This window comes from Anguilla rostrata, chromosome 13 (genome assembly GCF_018555375.3).
Source record: "Anguilla rostrata isolate EN2019 chromosome 13, ASM1855537v3, whole genome shotgun sequence".
Classification (NCBI taxonomy): Eukaryota; Metazoa; Chordata; class Actinopteri; order Anguilliformes; family Anguillidae; genus Anguilla; species Anguilla rostrata.
In genome coordinates this window covers 26562970-26583041 of record NC_057945.1, presented here as the reverse complement: position 1 = coordinate 26583041, position 20072 = coordinate 26562970, and the positions used below count along the sequence as shown (strand labels likewise).

At 42.7% G+C, this 20072-nt stretch overlaps 1 protein-coding gene across 11 annotated transcripts in view; it reads left to right on the top strand.

Moving 5' to 3' along the window:
- cadpsa (Ca2+-dependent activator protein for secretion a) overlaps positions 1 to 20072 on the top strand; it is a 101013-nt gene that overhangs the window by 54271 nt on the left and 26670 nt on the right. For 3 of the 11 annotated variants that reach the window (XM_064304474.1, XM_064304473.1, XM_064304478.1), the window contains exons 12-18: positions 4564 to 4700; positions 5052 to 5239; positions 8886 to 8987; positions 9319 to 9382; positions 9911 to 10034; positions 12770 to 12838; positions 17658 to 17764. In XM_064304474.1, coding sequence (XP_064160544.1) covers positions 4564 to 4700; positions 5052 to 5239; positions 8886 to 8987; positions 9319 to 9382; positions 9911 to 10034; positions 12770 to 12838; positions 17658 to 17764 — 791 coding nt within the window. Of the gene's footprint in view, positions 1 to 4563; positions 4701 to 5051; positions 5240 to 5615; positions 5781 to 8885; positions 8988 to 9318; positions 9383 to 9910; positions 10035 to 12769; positions 12839 to 13707; positions 13741 to 17657; positions 17765 to 20072 lie in introns of all 11 variants that reach the window. The other 8 variants (XM_064304477.1, XM_064304475.1, XM_064304479.1 and 5 more) reach the window with 4 other exon arrangements.

The window sequence follows — 20072 nt, the reverse complement described above, 5'->3', positions numbered from 1 at the left end:
TTTTACGATTATTCAGCTGAAGTAACACCTTCACTAATTAAAAAAAGTGCAAACCTTTATTACTCATTAAAAAAGAATGCTTGAGAATTGATGTAAAGATGTTATAAATAGTTAACCATGGCCGCACTTGCAACATTTAGTGTAGCATGCACAGGCTTAGAGCTACATTAAGTGATGATATTGGGCTCCTGAGGTAAGTGTGTGCACCAGTATCAGTATTTTCTCTTGCTTCCCATTTATTCATTGTCAAGGAAGGAGAAAGGCACTGCTTTACATTGCACAACAGAGCTTCTGTACACTGGCATGTAGGATTAAATCAATCCCAGAACCCTAAGCAAATCATCTGCAGCACAGTGCTGAGGAAAAGAAAGTGTACCTCTCTCTTTCTCTCTGTCTTACTCTCTCTCTCTCTGTCTCTCTTTCTCTCTCACTCTGTCTCTCTGTGTCTTTCTGTCTTTGGTCCAGGTTGTGTTTTTTGTCTTTTCTTTTCCATGCGTTGCTTGTACCCTTTACTACTCCAGCTGATAGGTTAAGGCTCCTGTCTGCTTTCCTCAGCCTTGTTGCTAGTCTTTATGTTATTCTGGTTTGTTCCTTCTTACCCTGCTATCTTCTAGCTGGACTCAAGGGTAAGTGCTTCCCTATAGTTGGCACAGCTCAGATAATCCCCTAAGATTATCTGACAAATGCAATGTGCTTTTTCTCCTTCTCGAACCTCTCTTCATATCCTAGCCTTTAGTAGTAAACTTTTATTTCTTAGTTTTAGGTTTAAAACTCAAGCCTCCATTCTTGCCAGTTTAGGCTGCATGTGACTATAATTTTTGTTACTTTGGGTTTTGAATAGTTATGTTTTTTGCATAATTGCCTTCTCTCTCCACAATTGTATTAGGGTTTAAGGCTCCTCTAGGTAAAGCAGCTTACTGGCAGTGTGCCATGCGACATTAGCATACCACAGCATTCAGGGCCCTCTGTGTACAAGCTGGCACATCAATAATAGAATACGAGTTTGTATTGACAAAAGAAAAGCAAATAGAAAACATACAGTGTTTTTATGTAGGTCACAGTCAAGCTAAATTGTTGTAGGCGTTATGTAAAATGTGTATTATTGATGTTTTAGAGAGTAAGGATAGCATGATATAACTTAAGGTACTGGTTTATTAATGATGTATTGATGATTTTATAGTAGCTGAATTTTGTTTTCAAGTAATAACTATGAATCATCGGGAAGTAATTACTTGTAGCAGCTCGTAATTACCACATTAAAAGTGCAATGTCATTAATAAAACAGTGTGGTGGCTGCATGGTTGATCCTGGATACAACCATAATTTACCACTGAGTTACAGGCAACAAAATTATTTACATGCCAATTTACATAGTTCCTGCACACTTTTCCTGCACGCATTGTGGGAATAATATGTTTCAGGTTTTTTTTCTATTATACATAGCAAGTATTCATAGCATATTTTTGAACATAACATGTACCATGCAAATTAAAACAGAAACAAATGTTTTACAACAGGAATATCATGTGATGGGACAATTATGTGGTAAGATAATTTTGTTGAAAGAACAAATAGATGTTAGAAAGAATTAAATAGATGAACAAATAGATGTTATGTAACTGCAGATTCCAGTATAGAATGCTAGTATAGAACCATACATAGCCTAATACTCATGGGATTTGATTGGAATGTACTAAAATAACGGTATTAAGAATGTGACGGGTACTCATAATACTTTATTATCCATGCTTTACTTGGAGGGCACAATCTCTGTTATTTTATTTCATTTTTAATCTTTCTTTATGAGAGTTGGCAAATATGTACTTGGAGTATTCTGAATGCCAATGACAAGGAGTAGGTGATGCCTTCTCTCCTTACCATGTGATACTCCAGTTTTCTTCTAGAGATGGACCTTTTGGATACAAGATAGACCTGTATTACCAGGGAGTTTATAATTTTTATTTTTTTATTTTTTAATCTTCTTCAGTTTTTATTCTTTAGCTTTCTTATTTGTTTTCGTTTTTGATTGCCTGACTAGGCTATTGCTAGTGTGATGTTTTACATTTGTTGGTGGGGGGAAAAAAAGAATTGTACTTATTTTACAAATTTATTACAATGAAAAGATATGGCTAGGCTCATCCTGAGCCTGTTCATTTGCACCAGTATGCATTTACGTTGTGATAGAGTAGAAGGATGCATCAAGTGTCCCTGCAAATCCTAAATTCTCTGCAGCATACTGAAGTATTGTCAACTTGCAAATGCTGAAAGGGAATGCAGAAATGCCATACATGATGATTCTTTGGAAATACTCTCAGTTTTGCATGACATCTTGAAAGCACAGTGTGACCCCACTCTAGCCTCTACTCTGAGAAGCATGTGAATTTATGGCTCCATCAATCATTTAGCCATGTTATGGGAGTGGGGACAGGTCTACATCATTGAAATCATTGCTGTGAACGAGCAAATCACGTGGAATCAAACTCATTTGCAAAACAAAAGCAAGTGCATCCGGTCTGGGCACTATATCTAATGTCAGAGAATGGCTTCAGATCATTTGTCCATAAAGCAGGGGTATTTAATGAGCTCAAAAGAGAACAGATTGCTTTTTGCCAAACAAGGGGTGGGGGGTTCGACAGATTACAAAATGGGAAGGTTTAGTGCACTGTGGAGCTGAGGTTCATGTACAGGAAACTCCACTGCTTTAGGTGCTCAGGTTGCCCGCCCCCTCTCTGTATCTGTCTCTCTTTTTTCTCCCTCTATCCCTTCCTCTCCCTCTTTCACTCTCGGACTCCCTGTCTCTCTCCATTTATTTCCTCTCTCCCGCTCTTTTTGCCCTCCTGTTTCATCCTCCCTCTCTTTCTCTGTGTGAAAGGAGACCTGCCGTGTCAGGTCCTGCTTGTAGCATGTGGTGCCCAGAGCAAGGCCCAGGACTCCTACTCTCTCCATCCGCCCCTGTGACAGAGGGCAAACTAGTCCTTCAAAAAATCATGTGCTAGAGAGACAGCACCAAATGTTCCACTCCAGACTCTCCTAGCAAGAGATCTATAAATGAATAGCAGCCATCAATCATTGTCATTTCTTTTCGTCCTTTCAGTAGACAGGGCTGACTAGTGTCATTGTCTGTTACTGTCCAAACCCCCTCTTTCATTCTGCTAACATCAAACAGACATGACAAGCTCACGTTTAACTGAGTGCAAGGGACACGGTCACCTTTTTATTTGTGCTTCCATCTCATACACGCCACATCATTGCAAATTGCTTTAGATTATTTTTAAGCTTTTATTGTATGGACCGCTTATTACAACATTCCAACATCGGGAACGAGAGAGAGAGAGAATTTCAGCACCAGCATGCCAATTAGTCTTTTAAGAAAATACATTTTAATACTTGTTGGCTTTAGCTTCGTTAACTTGATTTCATTGGGATTATTCCACTTATCATAATACATGCGTATTTGTTTAGCCTCAGCTTAAAATGGCTCAGACAAATGGAGGCCGGTATCCAATATGGGCTTTAAAACCGGGAGAGTGAAAGAGGCATTAGGGTGAGAATAGAACCGGCGGTAGCCGCAGCGAGGATTAAGTGCAGACTTATGGGCGCAGGACTCAATGTAAGGCTGAGCCCACTAACTGTAATGAAAAGTGAAAATTTGTTGTTTAATTTATTTAGCCCTTAATGAACAAAGGTGCGGCGGTAGGGGGCTCCTCTTGACCACTCCCAGACCGCATTGAGTGCTTGGGAGCCGTGTTTTAGTCACACGGGGTGGGCTTAATTAGTGCGGCCCCAGGAGGCGCTGCCCGCAGGCGCTGCGCTGAATGGGGAAGTGAGAACGCACTCGGGCTATTAATTCATCAGAAACGGCAGAATGTAACCCTCACTGTGTCAATTCTGTTTCTCTTTTGAGATGATTAGCAGGGCAGGCACAACGTCAAACTAATATCCTTTTTTTTCCCTAATCCTGGGACATCTCTTTTTGGCTAAATTTGCTCTCCTTCTGTCGGAGGGAAAAAAATAAAATAAAATAAAAAATTAAACTTTTTTCTTTTCTTTCAGCACGCAATTCATCATTTGTCAGGAAACGAATGAAATTCACAAACAGCGAATGGCAGAATCTATTGTACAAGTGTGACAGAGAATCCATTGAGTTCCACTACGTTGTCCACCCCCCTCCCCCCCCTCCCCCCCTCGCCTCTGTCTCAGGGCATATCTTATACCTACACACGATGCCCGGTTTTGGCAGGAAAGACAGGAATAGCCACATGCGATGCCCCCAATGCCTCATGCATGAATGCAGGAATGACATGTCCATGCTGATTGTGCTGCACTCAAGGGTCCCCAAAATCGTTCCTCACTCAAGTTCCACCGCCGTTGTCTCTGTCGAGATGCAAGTTGACAATGAAACTGTGACTCTGCGTTATCTGCCAGAGTTAGAGCAGCCGTTCTCCATTGAGAGCCACCGTGCTGGGTTTTTAGAGATGCCTGTGACGAGCCCTTCCTTTCCCGCGCTGACGCTGTGTCCTCTCCACACCGTGTCCTTTTCCATGTGCCACACGGACCACACAGATGCAGACAGAGCGCAGAAGCACGGGATGGATGAGTTCATCTCGGCGAACCCGTGCAGCTTTGACCACGCCTCGCTCTTCGAGATGGTGCAGCGCCTCACCCTGGACCACAGGCTCAACGATTCGTACTCGTGTTTGGTGAGGAGAGCCCGTTATTGATTTGACCGAGCCTGACTACCCCCTGCCCCGCTCCCAAATTGCACTTAATTTACCACTACTCTACATTAGCTTTATAATCCTTTGTACCTGAGTATTTCACTTTTAGTGTATGTTCTGGATTTACGCAGTTAGTTTCTGCGTGATGAAGAATATCTTAGGTAGTTTTACGTACATTATGTTCTTGGTTGCACAAAAAATGTCTGGGCCAATTGTGAACCTATACTAAACTGTCCCCTTTAACCGATCGGTACCGCACACATTGTGATTAGAGTCCCCTGTATTAGAGCAAAGCACCACATGCTAAGTCTCCTTCCCCTTTCGTACGAACAGGGCTGGTTCAGTCCCGGCCAGGTGTTCGTCCTGGACGAGTACTGCGCCCGAAACGGGGTGAGGGGTTGTCACAGGCACCTGTGCTACCTCAGCGACCTGCTGGAGCGAGCGGAGAACGGAGCCATGATAGACCCCACCCTGCTCCACTACAGCTTCGCCTTCTGCGCGTCTCACGTCCACGGAAACAGGTAAGCCCCGCCCCCGCTCGCCCGCGGCGGACCCCGGCGCACGGGACCCCATGCGGTCGAAACAGGCCACTCAGCCGTCGCCGCGGCACGGGCACGATCAGAAGGGAAATCTGCTTGTCTCATCTTCGCCCATCGCTTTATCGTCTCCTTTAAAACCTTGCTTTGTATTGTGTTGAATTTATGACCTTTTCTGTTCCTCATCCGTTGAACAAACAGATCTGTTATTGTTTCTCATTGTTTTTCTGTCAGGTGTGATTTTTTTGTTCTGTTCCTTACTTTTCTTCTGTTTCTTTTTTCCTTCTTTCTTTTTTCTTTTTTTTTTTCTTTTGCTTAATCTCATAATGTCAATTCCACTCACCGCATGCATAACCAAAAGTCAGAAACTGCCAGAGTTACTTTGGGGGCAGCAGGCAGAGGCTGAGGGGGCCAGAACCCCCAGCCCCTCAGTCCCTGAGCCTCAATCCCTCTCCAAAAAGGAACTAAAAAAGGAGTCCAAAAAAAAAAAGGATTCCAAATCGCAGCCTTCCTCCGAGTCCAAAAGGTAAGAGCTTCCCGAGCCTGTGCCCGCTCCTGGTGCATCCCGCTCTGTTGCTTTACTTCCAGGGTCTGACCCCAGAGACTGCAGCTGTGTAGTAATTGGAAGGGACGCCGTGACACAAAGGACAGAGCTATCGGTCAAATAGCTGCAGCTCACACCCAAGGAAGGGAAAACAGTACTGTAACGTAACGATGGCCGTGTGGCTTAGTGACACATTCTGTGCGTCAGGCCAGGGACAAACAAAGGGTTTGTTGAAAATTGGCTCACATTTGTTTTGAATGGTAAATAAAAGGTACAGTAGTTGAGATGTAGAGTGTAAGCTGCCCCCCCCCCTCCACCCTCCCACTACGAAGCAACAAAGGGAAATGAGACACAGACAGCGCTGTGACCTGTGTGATTCCCCCCAGCATGTGGCCCCTCAGTGCACTGGTTACAACACCCACCCCCCACGTCACTCCCGCTGGTGGCTCCGCCAAACATGGCCGTCTCCCCTCCCTCGCGAAACAAACAAGCCATCTGTCTGTGTCAGAACGGAGGAAGGTCACGGTCCGCCGCCCGTCGCCCTGACAGCCCGCGCCGGAGCTGAGGTGGGCTGTCCGCTCGCGTCGTGTTATGATCAGGTCAGACAGGAAGGCGCGTAGCTCCGAGTCAGCGAGGGGACACGCGGGGACCGGGTGCGCGGGCGCGCCCGGAGGTCCAGGCATGACAGGATGACAGTCCGTCACGGGGACGGGGAACGGGACTCTCCCGCCCCTGTCCAAGGCCCTGCTGCTGCCAGCCCAGCCCGGGCTCCCAACGCAACCCTGCCGAGTGCAAAACGCTTCTTTAGCCACATTTTAACCTCGGATGCATCCCATAACCCAACGACCAAACGGGTACAAGGTGCACGTTATGAGAAATATATATATATTTTACAGGCCTTAAAATCACGCTTACTTCAATTGCACGGGTAAAGTAAAAAAAATTTAAAAATATACATGTTTTATCATAGCACAGCGCATTAAATGAAACCTAATTTAAATGAATATGCATGATGGGTTGTATGGGTTTGGGAATAACAAAGCTCAGTTGGAACAGATTGTGTTCAATGAAAAAAAAGGTTGTTTTTAATTAGTGTGAAATGTTCAAATTCATTTTTATAACCACTGTGTCAGAAGCAGAAATGAAGAAATTCCATTTCTGTTCTGCAGGCCCCTAACCCCCACCACGAGACACACTCCACAGCCACACACACACACACACACGCACACACACACACACAAAGGGAAATTTTCAAACACTGAAACCTCCAGCGCCTCCATATATATGGAACATGACCAAAAACCCAATCCAGCTTTATCATTTGTGACATGGCTGAATGTGGACGGATGTGAGCAGAGCACGTTTGACATAAGCGACGCTAACCGCGGTGACAAAAAGCTGACATGTTTCTCGTGGCGCTGCGGAACATGTCATCTCCGTGAAGGACAGTGAGAAGGCGCCAGGGTGAGGACGTGAAAGGTAGAGGGGAAGGATACGCGTTGTGTCAGATGAGACACATTCTGCAGCTGGGTGAGAGAGTGAGAGGCAGAGAGAGAGAGAGAGACTGTTCAGGCCATAGTGATATCTCTCAGCACACACACACACACACACACACACACACACACACACACACACACACACACACACACACACACACACAGTGCCATGCACATACACCTCCTGTGAGGAACTGCAAAAAAACAATATTTATGAACATTATGTTGAAGGAAAACATTGGAGGTTTTGACAGTATGAAGGCACAACCCACGACTGCCTTTTTCATGGGTATTTATGTCATGTCTTACCAATTAGTTATAATGTTTTTCATTTTTCATATTAGCTGTATGTGATGTCTGATAGAAGCCAAGCTACCAAGCCGAGCATTTGGCTGTAGTATTATTTTTTGACTACATAGTGCTATTTATTGACGGCAGCATTATTTATTGGCTCCGCAGTTTTAATGTTTTGACTGTGTGTTTTTATTCATTATTAAAGTAGCCATATATAGCTATTGTGCATTGAGGTGGAGCACATGCTGGTGCTTGTACGTGACTGACATTCTCTAATTAAATGAGAGCAATACATCTGTTGTCATCTTTTTGTCAAGTTTTCCTTAAGTGGGATCAGTCCCTGGCATTTTAAGACGTCTCTTCCTGCACAAAGGTGGCAGACGCACCACAGTGGTAATTTCTGATTATTCAGTCCCCCCCCCCTCTCCCCGACTGCCCTCAGGTAGAGATTGGCTTACCGTGGGGGTGGTGTGTAGAGCCAGCCCATTAACCCCCTTTGCTTGAGCTTTTGTGCTCCTGTGACCCAGGCTTTTATGAAGGGTGCAAAGGGGGGGCTGCAGTTACCTTCTGAAGGGGCTCCAGTTGTAAGGGCAGGGTTTGCTCAGCTGAAAGAGGGGCTTATGGCACAGAGAGACACCGTAAGGACAGGAACTCAATGGCCGGACCCCCTCCCTGTCTCACTGGCCACCCTGCAGTTTCCCTGGTCTGTGGTCCTCTGGAGGGCAGGTGTGAATATATCAGGGCTTCCAATATGTTTCTGCTGCTGCATGGACAGTCATTCTTATTCACCTTCTAACCCTCCATTTTACAAAAAAACCCTCGGGTTTTACTGTCACACAAATGGAAATTGCCGGAAGCCTAATTGGTCCATATGGGCCTTCATTGTATCGTAGATATAAAACTGTAAGGGGCACGGTACTTCAGAATAAAGGCAATCTGGAATGTTCCTTTCTGAATTTCCGCATTTAAATCGATTTGGAGGTTAATACTGTTACAGTTCTGTGTACTTCAGAGTTCTGCTGTCCATCAGTTTTGTGTGTCCGTATACATAGAATATAACCGACACAAAACGCTGATTATATATTTTCTAGATATATTATTTGTGTTCATTGACCCACCAAAACTTCTTTAATGTCTGCTATTTTTATTGGGGCGAAGAGTAACTGGTAATATACTCCTCTGTGTCAGATTTTGACCTTGAAAGCGTGGGGCTCGGCTGCGTTGCCTCTGTTACTCCCAGACCTGCTCAGTGCTCCGGGGGGCTGTGCCGCTGACGTTGCGCGCGTGTCCTTTTCAGGCCGGACGGAATAGGCACGGTTACCGTGGAGGAGAAAGAGCGCTTCGAAGAGATCAAGGAGCGGTTGCGTGTGCTTCTGGAGAATCAGATCACGCACTTCAGGTGCGTCCTGGCCCCTGCACCGCATAACCGCGTCAAACAATAACAGCTCAACGCTCGCATTATCGTATGTTTTATGCCTGCCACGTTATTCCACGCAGTAGGATATATTATATATACAAATATTAATATTTAGTCACACAGTTGTGTAGCTTAGTTTCCCTTTCTACACATTTCAACTAAAAAAATTGCAAGGTGGTTTTGATTTATTTAATTTTTTCTGAAGTTAATACTATTTAAAATACTGCGCATGGTATAATAATTTATTTACATATTGTCACATTATATTAAGAGTAATAAAAACCCGGCGTTTTGGTTTGGCTTAAATTTCCAGGTACTGTTTTCCATTTGGTCGTCCAGAAGGAGCATTAAAAGCCACTTTATCTTTACTAGAAAGGGTAAGTAACTTTTACTCGTACTATAATATGCTGTTATCAGTTTTGCATAGATCCATATATTTTAGTATCTGCTTTATATCTGGGTTCTTGTCCACAATGTACGCAACAAGCTTGTCCACAAATTTAAAAAAGAGCATTGTAGGTGACATGTAACTCAGATTTCAAAAGAATTAATTCATGTCCCTTACCTCTAGTTATTTATAGATAAAATATTCATGTCATTTTTTTATGTGCCCAAAGCCATAAAATGCGATGACATTTTATTTAAACCACTGAAGCATAGATGCCCACTCTGAATTTTTCCAAAGGCTACAAGCTTTGCACACATGCATTTCTTAAAATTCTCTTTGGGTCACATCAGTAAATTGTACTTTGCATAATTGTAGGATTATTCTTTTTTGAGACAAAATAAAATATGTTGTACATTGTATATATAAACAGCTAACTGAATTCCAGTGCATTGGACTTCAGGTCAAACAGGTACAGTAACTTGGAAAGTGTGTGCATATTTTGTGAATCTGTGCGCAGGTCCTAATGAAAGATATAGTAACCCCTGTTCCGCAAGAGGACGTCAAAGCTGTGATCCGCAAATGTCTGGAGCAAGCAGCACTGGTCAACTACCAGCGGCTCTCTGAGTATGCCAAAGTGGAAGGTAAAAGCTGTTACTTCTTTCCCCACAAACCACGTGCATTGCTCGGACCGTTCGGTGCCATTTCATCATAGGAAAATAGAATGTACCCACGCGCAAATTGCTTTGGCTATCATGCATTAACCCTTTTTTGATTTAATAACTAAATGCATTTTTTTTTACAGGGATACAGAATCATCTCCAGTCTTTATCAGTGTTTATTAGTGTTTTGTATTCTTGTGTTGCTGGTGACAGTGTCTGACAACTCTTTGAGACCAGAATTCCTCACTGCATATTTCCCTGCTTTCCTTGATGAGTATTAGACTACATTTGAAATCAGCAAGGAGATGCCTGTGAGCTCTGCTTTTGAATCTGCCTTCTGAAAATCAGTGCTTTACCGCAGCGCCCCCTGCAGGTCAATCACTGCACACCTCCCAGGTGGTAGGGGAGAGTTGAGAAAGCCGTCATTGCACCGAGAGTGAATAACTGCATTTAAATATAATTATATTTTAATGCATATTTAAATACACAGAAATATATCTTTCAATTACTAAAATCTATCAAAATTAATCATTTTATCTTTGTGATAAAAGGTCTAAGTAATTCAGACATTGTCATCAAACCAATGCACGTCCACAAACAATTATGTTACATTGTATGTACTGACATCAGACTCTCGAAAAGAATCTGAAATCAGTGCGACTGTTTGCGGTTAACGACCATCAACACCGTGATTGGCACCAGTGTTGCAGACGCCAATTTCGAGTTTGCGTCGAGATCGCGTCAGGCCCCTGACTGTACGTGGGGAAACGGATCTCTGTGTCTCTGACTGTGCGAAGCGAAGGCAACGCTGCGTCAGGTTTGGACATAAACTGTGCCTTTTATTCCAGGTGTGCTTTAAATGCAGTGTACTGTAGGTCGCGTGGCACAGACAGACTCGCACTCTGTAGACGACGTGTAAGTAAAAATGCATTCAATTCCGAAACCTGAAGAATCTCACACTGTATGTGGGTTTCTGCTGTGCCTCTGTCCCTGTGGGCACCTGCCGATCTGACGTCTTTCACGTTGGTGAATTCCAGGTGTGGGAATACTTTTGAGACGAATGCTTTCTTTTTATGTTTCTTTGTTTCCAGTCCTTTCCTGTTCAGATATCTACTCCATCCTCTCACATCCCTGACACTCTCCTCCTGGTCTCTCCTCTTTTCTCCTCTACTTTTTTTTATTGGCTTCCTCACTTATTTATAGCCTTGTGCAAAAAGTGTCCAGCAAGCCAATACACCACCACACATGCTGGGCCTGCCTGCTCAAGCTAGCCAGCATCTGTCAACTGCATGTGCACTCTTTGCTTTGATAGGCATAGACTTAGTGTGACTCTCATCGCCCTGTCAAATTGTGTTTCAAACTATCTGACATTTCTGGCAGACAGAGTTTGCCATCTATATTTGTGCTTCACCCACATGTACATGGCTTATGGGTGTCTATATTTACATAAACATTTACCTATAAGTATACACGGCCATGCATTGGTACAGATGCTCAGTACTTCCTCAGACTGCTCCCTGTTGCTTTCAGTATGTATAAAGAAACACCAGGGGGCGTCAATACTGAGGGCTTCCTCCTTTTGTATCTTGGAGCCAAATCTAATAAACCATTTTTACTTGGATTTATTTATTTATTTGTTTGTTTATTTGTTTGTTTGTCATTGTAGCGAGCGCTCATAAAGTGATCCTTGGACATGTTGAATGGTTAAATCAAATCGACCAAAAGCTCCCTGACACCTTCACTCAAACATCCAGCAAACTATCCAGCTCCAGCTCACCCCTACCCCTCCCCACCTCTAGCCTGCTCCTCTCCACTCACTAACACTTCCCTTACTGCTCTCCTCTCCTTACCTGCTCCTCTCAGCCCCTAACACCCCCACTGCTGCTCTCCTCTCCTTACCTGCTCCTCACCGAACACTAACACCCCCACTGCTGCTCTCCTCAGCGTACCTGCTCCTCACCAGTCACTAACACCCCCACTGCTGCTCTCCTCTCCTTACCTGCTCCTCTCAGCCCCTAACACCCCCACTGCTGCTCTCCTCAGCGTACCTGCTCCTCACCAGTCACTAACACCCCCACTGCTGCTCTCCTCTCCTTACCTGCTCCTCTCCACTCACTAACACCCCAACGGCTGCTCTCCTCTCCGTACCTGCTCTTCTCCACTCACTAACACCCCCACTGCTGCTCTCCTCTCCTTACCTGCTCCTCTCAGCCCCTAACACCCCCACTGCTGCTCTCCTCTCCTCACCTGCTCCTCACCAAACACTAACACCCCCACTGCTGCTCTTCTCTCCTTACCTGCTCTTCTCCTGTCACTAACACCCCCACTGATGCTCTCCTCTCCTTACCTGCTCCACACCTGTCACTAACACTCCCACTGCTGCTCTCCTCTTCTTACCTGCTCCTCTCCACTCACTAACACCCCAACGGCTGCTCTCCTCTCCGTACCTGCCCCTCATCAAACACTAACACTCCCACTGCTGCTCTCCTCTTCTTACCTGCTCCTCTCCACTCACTAACACCCCAACGGCTGCTCTCCTCTCCATACCTGCTCCTCACCAGTCACTAACACTTCCCCTACTGCTCTCCTCTCCTCACCTGCTCCTCACCAAACACTAATACTGCCACTGCAGATCTCCTGCTTACCTGACATGCAGTTTTCCTCTGACCTTTAATCTCTGACCTGAGCCTCTTGCATGCCAAAATCCTCTTTTATAGGGAAAAAGAGAGAAATGTATGAACATCCTGTCTTCTGCTTGGCGTCTCAAGTGATGGATTTAACCATTCGTGAGTACCTACCTCATCCTCTCCGTCTCTCACTCCCTCACTTTTTTCTGTTCCCATCCTTCAGAAAACATGCCCCAAACAGCTCTCAACAAATATTGCTTTCTTGCTTCAAAATGTTTTCCCCCTTTTATCTGTTGCTTTTGTCTGTGAAACCCAGTGTGAGAGATTCAGCCAGTTCTTGTTGACTACACTCAGGATTTACGAGTGGGCCATGTGTTTGTGACGAACATGAAATATCTGTAAGCTTTTAAGTTACTGTTCATGTCTGTGACTTGAATGCATTTTTACTTTGCTTCTGTGTATCCCTCAGTTGTTTGACCACATGTCACTGCTCCACAAAACGCGGCAGATATGACAGTGCTATTTTTCTGGGAGTGAGACTTTAGGCTACAGGAGCTGCGAGACGTGAGGAGGAGAATATTGTGTCTTTATGTGTTTCCAGTTCTTGTCCTTGTTTCAATTCGAGTCATGAATAAGTCTTATTGTCTTTACAGCATTTATATGTCTTGATTGTTACCTTTCAACCTTTATTTGTACTGTATATCTTGTTTTGCTCGTTTTTTGTTTGTTTGTTGTTTTTCGTTGTGTTTTTCCAGTTCAAGCTACCGTCTCAACATCTGTTCGACTGTACGGACCTGTCGATGTATGTCCATTGCCTGGCTTCACAATGACACTTTTTTTTGCCTCTGTGCGGGTCCCGCGGAGATTCCGTTGCAGGGTGGAGGGCTGGGTGTGGAGGGGGCTGTTGATGGCCCATCACCCACATTAAGAGCGCATACACTCTCCCTACTCATGGATACTGAATATCTCTTGTTTCTCTCTCTCTCTTTTCTCCTCCTCCCTCTCTCTTTCTCTCTCTCTCTCTGAAGTTGAGAAATCTCAGAAGGATCAGAAGGATCCAGGTGATACCCTCTACCTGACTTGTAGCCTGAACTCATTAGAACGCACCGTCATCCTGGTGTTTTTCTCTGACACAGCTAACCCATAACCAGTTCACAATGTTGCTGCAGTGATGTATAGTATGCCGCCGCTGCAACGCTGCATAAACATTGTGAATAAGTTATGTTGCCCCCGTGCACTGCACTCCAGAGATGGAGGTGCACCTGCCGTGAGTTAGCTTGTGCTGTCAGACGCTGTGTGTAGGCGTGTTCAGCAGTTTAATTATATCAATTATTTAAGTATTGTAATATTCCCATCATATAAATTTGCTGAGGTAGTATGTCTTTATTGCAAACCGGATTCAGTTTCTGATGAAATCTTGTATACCATATTAAAGAATCCGTTTTATGATATTCAGGCAACTAAACATTCTCGATTATATATTGAGTTTGCCAATAAAGTGATACTCTCTCAATGAATACACCTACAACAACTCCAATGCATTAAAATGCAAATATGTATTGCAATACAAGAATAAGTAAAATATTCCCTGAATTGTTGGATAATTTGATGACCCAAATACACTATTACCAGTCAATTATTCTGTGCAATGGCATTATCCCATTTGTATTGCAATATCATTTTGTTCATTTTAATGCACTGGAAAGAGGTGAAGTGTGATTGCTTCACCGATGATAATAAGGTATTATTATCATCATTGCCACAACTTGTTTCACAAGCTTGGTCTGCCATCAAATAGAAAATAAACTGACAGTGTCAGGGCATTTACTTTTATATCCTTCAATCCATGCTCAATATAAAATGCCATGGCATCTAAACTAAATAGGCGATTGACTATCCCCATTGTTTTCCTGGTGTAGATACCGTCAGCTGAGTTTACGGACACATCCGATGCACATATCTGTAACCAATGTAAAATAAAGCAAGGATTTAGGGAAAATCACCTCTTTGGAGGAAAAGCTGACCTGCTAGTCAGGCAGCCTCCGAAACGGAGCAGGCTCTAGAGAGCCGTTACCAGAACGCGACTTTCCCTTTTAATGAGTGAAGCTATCGGCACATACGCGTGGTACTGCAGAGACACGCTGTGCTTTAATTGGACGGTATGCATTACTGTGTGGCCTTCGCTTCCCCAGCCCATTAGACTCCTGCTGCAGTTAGCAGCACAGAAGTTTAAAAAAAAAAAATTAGGAAGTAAAATGTATACAGATAGAGTACATTGAGGAGCATGCTAATCTAGGCACAGCCAATGAGGGCCAACGAGCACCTCCTTCCCCTGCCCCACTGAAAAACCCCGCCAAGACGCTATCGGGTCACCTGCAGAGTCACCTGCAGTCAGAAAAATTAGCTTTAAGCAACAGTTTTAGTCATTTATTTATTTTTTAAAATATACATTTGCGGGGCTGAACATGTCCGTGTCCAGTTCCCGCCCTAATATGGAATATCCAATGGACTACTTGTAGCCGCGTTCACGCGCGATCTCCACTTGCGATGGCGGAGCGTGAAGACGAAACACGTGTCACCAGCCTGATTCTTTCTGCACCGCTGCCCACAGCTGAGCTCGCGTAGAGTAGAGTCAAAGGAAGACATCTCATAACCGGCTTTCACATTCGGTCAATAGCAATGAACCCTTGACCGCTAACCGAATGAACCCTCCCGTACCCAGGGCAACGCAGTCGCCAACTACGCGCCACCCTAAGGAGCTGCTAGCCAGTCACACATCCCAGACCCCCACAAGCAAAAGCTTATCATGCAATTTCACTCACACACACATACATATGTATACATAAATACAGTGTGTGTGCATATACACAAATATATTTAGATTAATTCATATATATATATATATATATATATACACACACACACACACTGTATATATACTCATACATACATACACGCACACACACATATATATTATATATAAATCTATATATGTATATGCCTTAGATGTGTATGAAATGTGCCTTAAATCAGGTATTTCAAACATGCACTGATGCCTGTCATACCAACAGCACATGTGGCAAATTACAGCAGCACAGGAAAATATGTGCCTTCTCTTTGGACTCATCTGTCATGAGTTAAGGAAATACCTGATTTAGCTCAACCACACATTTCTCCTGTCAATCTTTAAAAAGCATAATTAGAGACCTGTTTTTCCATTAGAGGTATACTGCAGACAAGCAATAAGACCTGCATGTTTTTAACCCTTTAACTTTTTGAATACACAAATATATTTATATATTTTGAATAAAATATCTACATAGACTTGACTTTATTACTGGGGTATGATGATTAGGGCACATCTGTATGTTAAAAAAAGATAAAGGGTTAATGTGAATTTTTTAAAAAGCAGGTGTTCACTGTGAATGTGGTACAGTGTTATTGGCTGAGAAGGTGTGTTGATATGATGTGTCAAGTGGACTTTTCTATAATCCTCTCCCAATGCAGCACTTGTGCCCCCACCCCCAACAATCAATCGGTTGAGGTAAAAATCTCAAGGATGCTACATCGATTGGCAGCCAGATTACTAGGAACTGTTCACAAAATAGATAGATAGATAGACAGACAGATAGATAAATCTGACCTCAAAATGCACAGAGCAAGATGCACTGAACTCAGTAGAATACACCATAATCTTGCAGGCAGGTGGTTCAGTGCTGTACAAATAAATTGGTTTTGAATCCATACATCTGATATGAAATTGTAGATTTACAGCCATAGTATGTTCACAAAATTAATCTCTTTACAAAATGTTCAATACAGTGTAAATTAATGTAATTTTTCCTGTAAATAAATCAGACAGGATATTTTATAAGAACGAAAATAGTTTGATTGCGAATATTATATTCCCATCTTTTGTCAACTTTTTAGAGAATAAAATACCTTCTCAGTCAATATTTTAGTATGGGGGACACGATGTCCCCCTGGTTCCTCTTCCCAATTTCATTGGTGTGTGTGTTTCCTTTGCACTCTCATCTGCACCTCATTGGTCACATGATCACATGATTGTTTCCCGTTCCTGTCTTTTGTCCAATGGCATGTGTTTAGTCAGATAGAAAAGAAAAGGATGTTTGAGAGTATGTTTTTGCAAAGTATTTTATTTCCTCATTGATTTCAGTTAATTGTGTTTAAAATCCTTACCACCTCTTTTTACAACCCTTCTTGTCTTTTAAAAAAAAAATCATTTTTTTCAGAATTATAGCACATAGTGGTAGAAATATGTTAGACTTAGGAGGCATTTCTGCAAATGTGTTAGATTTAAGAGCCTTTTTTGCGACCGCCATGTTTAATACTGTCTCACATGCTGTATGCAACATCTGAGTCCGGATTTCAGCAGAAAATGATATGAATGCTGCACATTGAACACATGTTGCATGATAACTGTAACATTTGTTGTTTTCTTTTTAATTTGACCCATTGTACATACTTTAACTTTATACTTTGTTACTGACCGCTTCGATTTGGAGATGGCATTCCCTTTCTGAAATCTGTGCTCCAGCTCTTAGATTAATGAAACTGTGCATGCTGCAAGTAATGCTGATAAAACTTTCCCATGCCAAATTAATTGTGGGGTAGATTTTAAAAGTTTATGCAGATAAAGACATAATAGTAATGCCTGCCATATTCTCTGTATATTGCATTTAGTGGATGAGCTCTATCTTTGCTCTTCCAAATGTTGCTTGATACCTTTGACAAGCAAAGATACATGTGCACCTTGCTTGTTTCCGGAAAGAAAGATCTGTATTTTAGCTGGAGCACTCGCCTTTAACCTTTTCATTTAAAAGCATATATATATTTGATAAGTTTTCTGTGCATGCAAAATGGCAAGACCCCCATCCTGAGCACTAGCACCTGCTGAGACGTTCACAGAACAGGCAGGCCTCCTTTCTGCTTCATTAACGCTTCCCTTCCGCTTCAGAGAACGTAGGGCGCTTAATCACGCCTGCCAAAAAGCTGGAGGACACGATTCGCCTGGCCGAGCTGGTCATCGAGGTGCTGCAGCAGAACGAGGAGCACCATGCGGAGGTGAGTGCAGGGAGCTCTTCCCCCTGAGTCACACTGCTCCCTCCTGCCACTATCCTCTCCACGCACTGGCTGTATCAAAACTTACCAAAGCGCTGTTGTTTTTACTATGAGGAAAGTGCCTGTATTTGTATATATACCGTATTTATATATATTATATATTGGCAATATTGGCATACTCTTACTTATAACAAATAAGATCTTGAAAAGAGATTGTTACTTATTTTAATACTTTTGAATATATATGCAATGTACATATTATGGAATTCATTTTAGCACAAACCCCTTTTTTGCCAAGGAATGTACATATAATACTGCAGTTTGAAAGTCTTGTGCTCTTTTATGTAAGCTACAGGAGGGATACTAAATATGTCTAGCTTGGAGAATCACTGTAAAGGGGAACTGACCCCAGGGAATCAGTGTAGAGGGGAACTGATCCCAGGGAATCAGTGTAGAGGGGAACTGATCCCAGGGAATCACTGTAGAGGGGAACTGATCCCCGGGAATCACTGTGGAGGGGAACTGATCCCAGAGAATCATTGTAGAGGGGAACTGATCCCAGAGAATCATTGTAGAGGGGAACTGATCCCAGGGAATCACTGTAGAGGGGAACTGATTCTAAAGAATCATTGTAGAGGGGAACTGATTCTAAAGAATCATTGTAGAGGGGAACTGATTCTAAAGAATCATTGTAGAGGGGAACTGATTCTAAAGAATCACTGTAGGGAACTGATCCAGGAATCACTGTAGGGGGGAACTGATCTCAGATAATCACAACATTTCTTTAAAACCTAAAAATGGCATGTTCTCAAAGAAATGAAACACAATTACATATTATGGGTAAATGGCATGCCACATCAGCAGGCAAGAGATTCATAAAAAATATGGATTCCTCAGTTTTGTAATATGGAAATATTTATAGTTTATAAAATCCGAGAATGGCATGTGATAGATTAGGGTCGCCCAACCCTGTTCCTGGAGATCTACTGTCCTGTAGGTTTTTACTCCAACCCTAACAAAGCACACCTCATTCCATAGCTAGAGAGCTCTTTGAGCGGCTAATTAATTTAATTAGGTGTGCCAAATTAGAGTTGAAATGAAAACATAGCTCTCCAGGAACAAGGTTGAGCAGCCCAGTATTTGATAATAATTAAAGATATTAGTAGTTTTTAAAATATATATATTGAAACTACAGATAGAATGGAGAGCAATAATTATTTTATATGAACTTTGGGGAAAGGACAATGAATCTTATGGTTCAAGGAAATTACCCTGAAAGTGTCTTTATGACAGGACAATACACGAATGAATAAATGCCTATAAATAAATACATTTTAAAAACACAGTAATGGTGGGTCATGGTGTTGATTCAGTGGACACATCATGTAGCAGTATCTCTGTAGTGAGAATGATCTATTTATTTTCACATCACACATATGCATATGCCTGCCAGGATACTGTATTTATCCTTAAACAATGATCTTGTATTTCACAGAATTTAATTTTCTCTAGACAGAAAGATAAAGTATAGCTTGAATGGCAACTGCGATATGATGCCTGAAATTATGTTGTTTTTCCTGAGGTGTGGTAAACCACAGGTCAAACTGCAGACATTTTACTAGGACAGCCCACACAAACTGGTGTGATTTAGTTCCTGTGAATATCACAATTAAACATTAGTCATGTAACATAAAATCAATTTGGTATCAATTTGGTTGCATCAAGTTTTTAAAAAGTTTTTCTATCAAAATAAAATCATTGGATTTAATGTCCCTGAGTAACAGACAAGGGTCCTGAGGACTACAGGACAGAAGCAAGCGATAGCTTGCAAAGAGAGGACATTTTACTGCTTCTCAGCGCTGAAACACATCATATGGTTTCTGTACTGAGACTGCGGCTGGTAGCTCCCACTTCACTGTGCAAGAGACACTCTTCTGGCAGTCTGTTTGCAAGCAGGAGCAGGCAATGCTGTTCTCAGTTAATCTGTGGCTGGAAACTAATAAGGACGTTGCAAAGATGGGATGGGCCTACAAATACAATTATGATTTCCTATTTAGGAGAAGAAACAAATGACAGCTAACATGTAGATATATAAAAGGAAGGTGATTAGAATGAATTTAACATAGAAAGAGAAACTAAGCACTGCACTGAAAAATATGATCATTGCTGAACAGTGATGTAGCTAGCTAAATACTGAATTGTCAACCAGCTTAACTGGGTAGCATGATGAAAGGTTCAAAGTAACAGTGACTCTTCTTTCTCTTGCCAATGAATTTTAACAGAGCTAACTAAATAAGCTGTGCAGATGGCA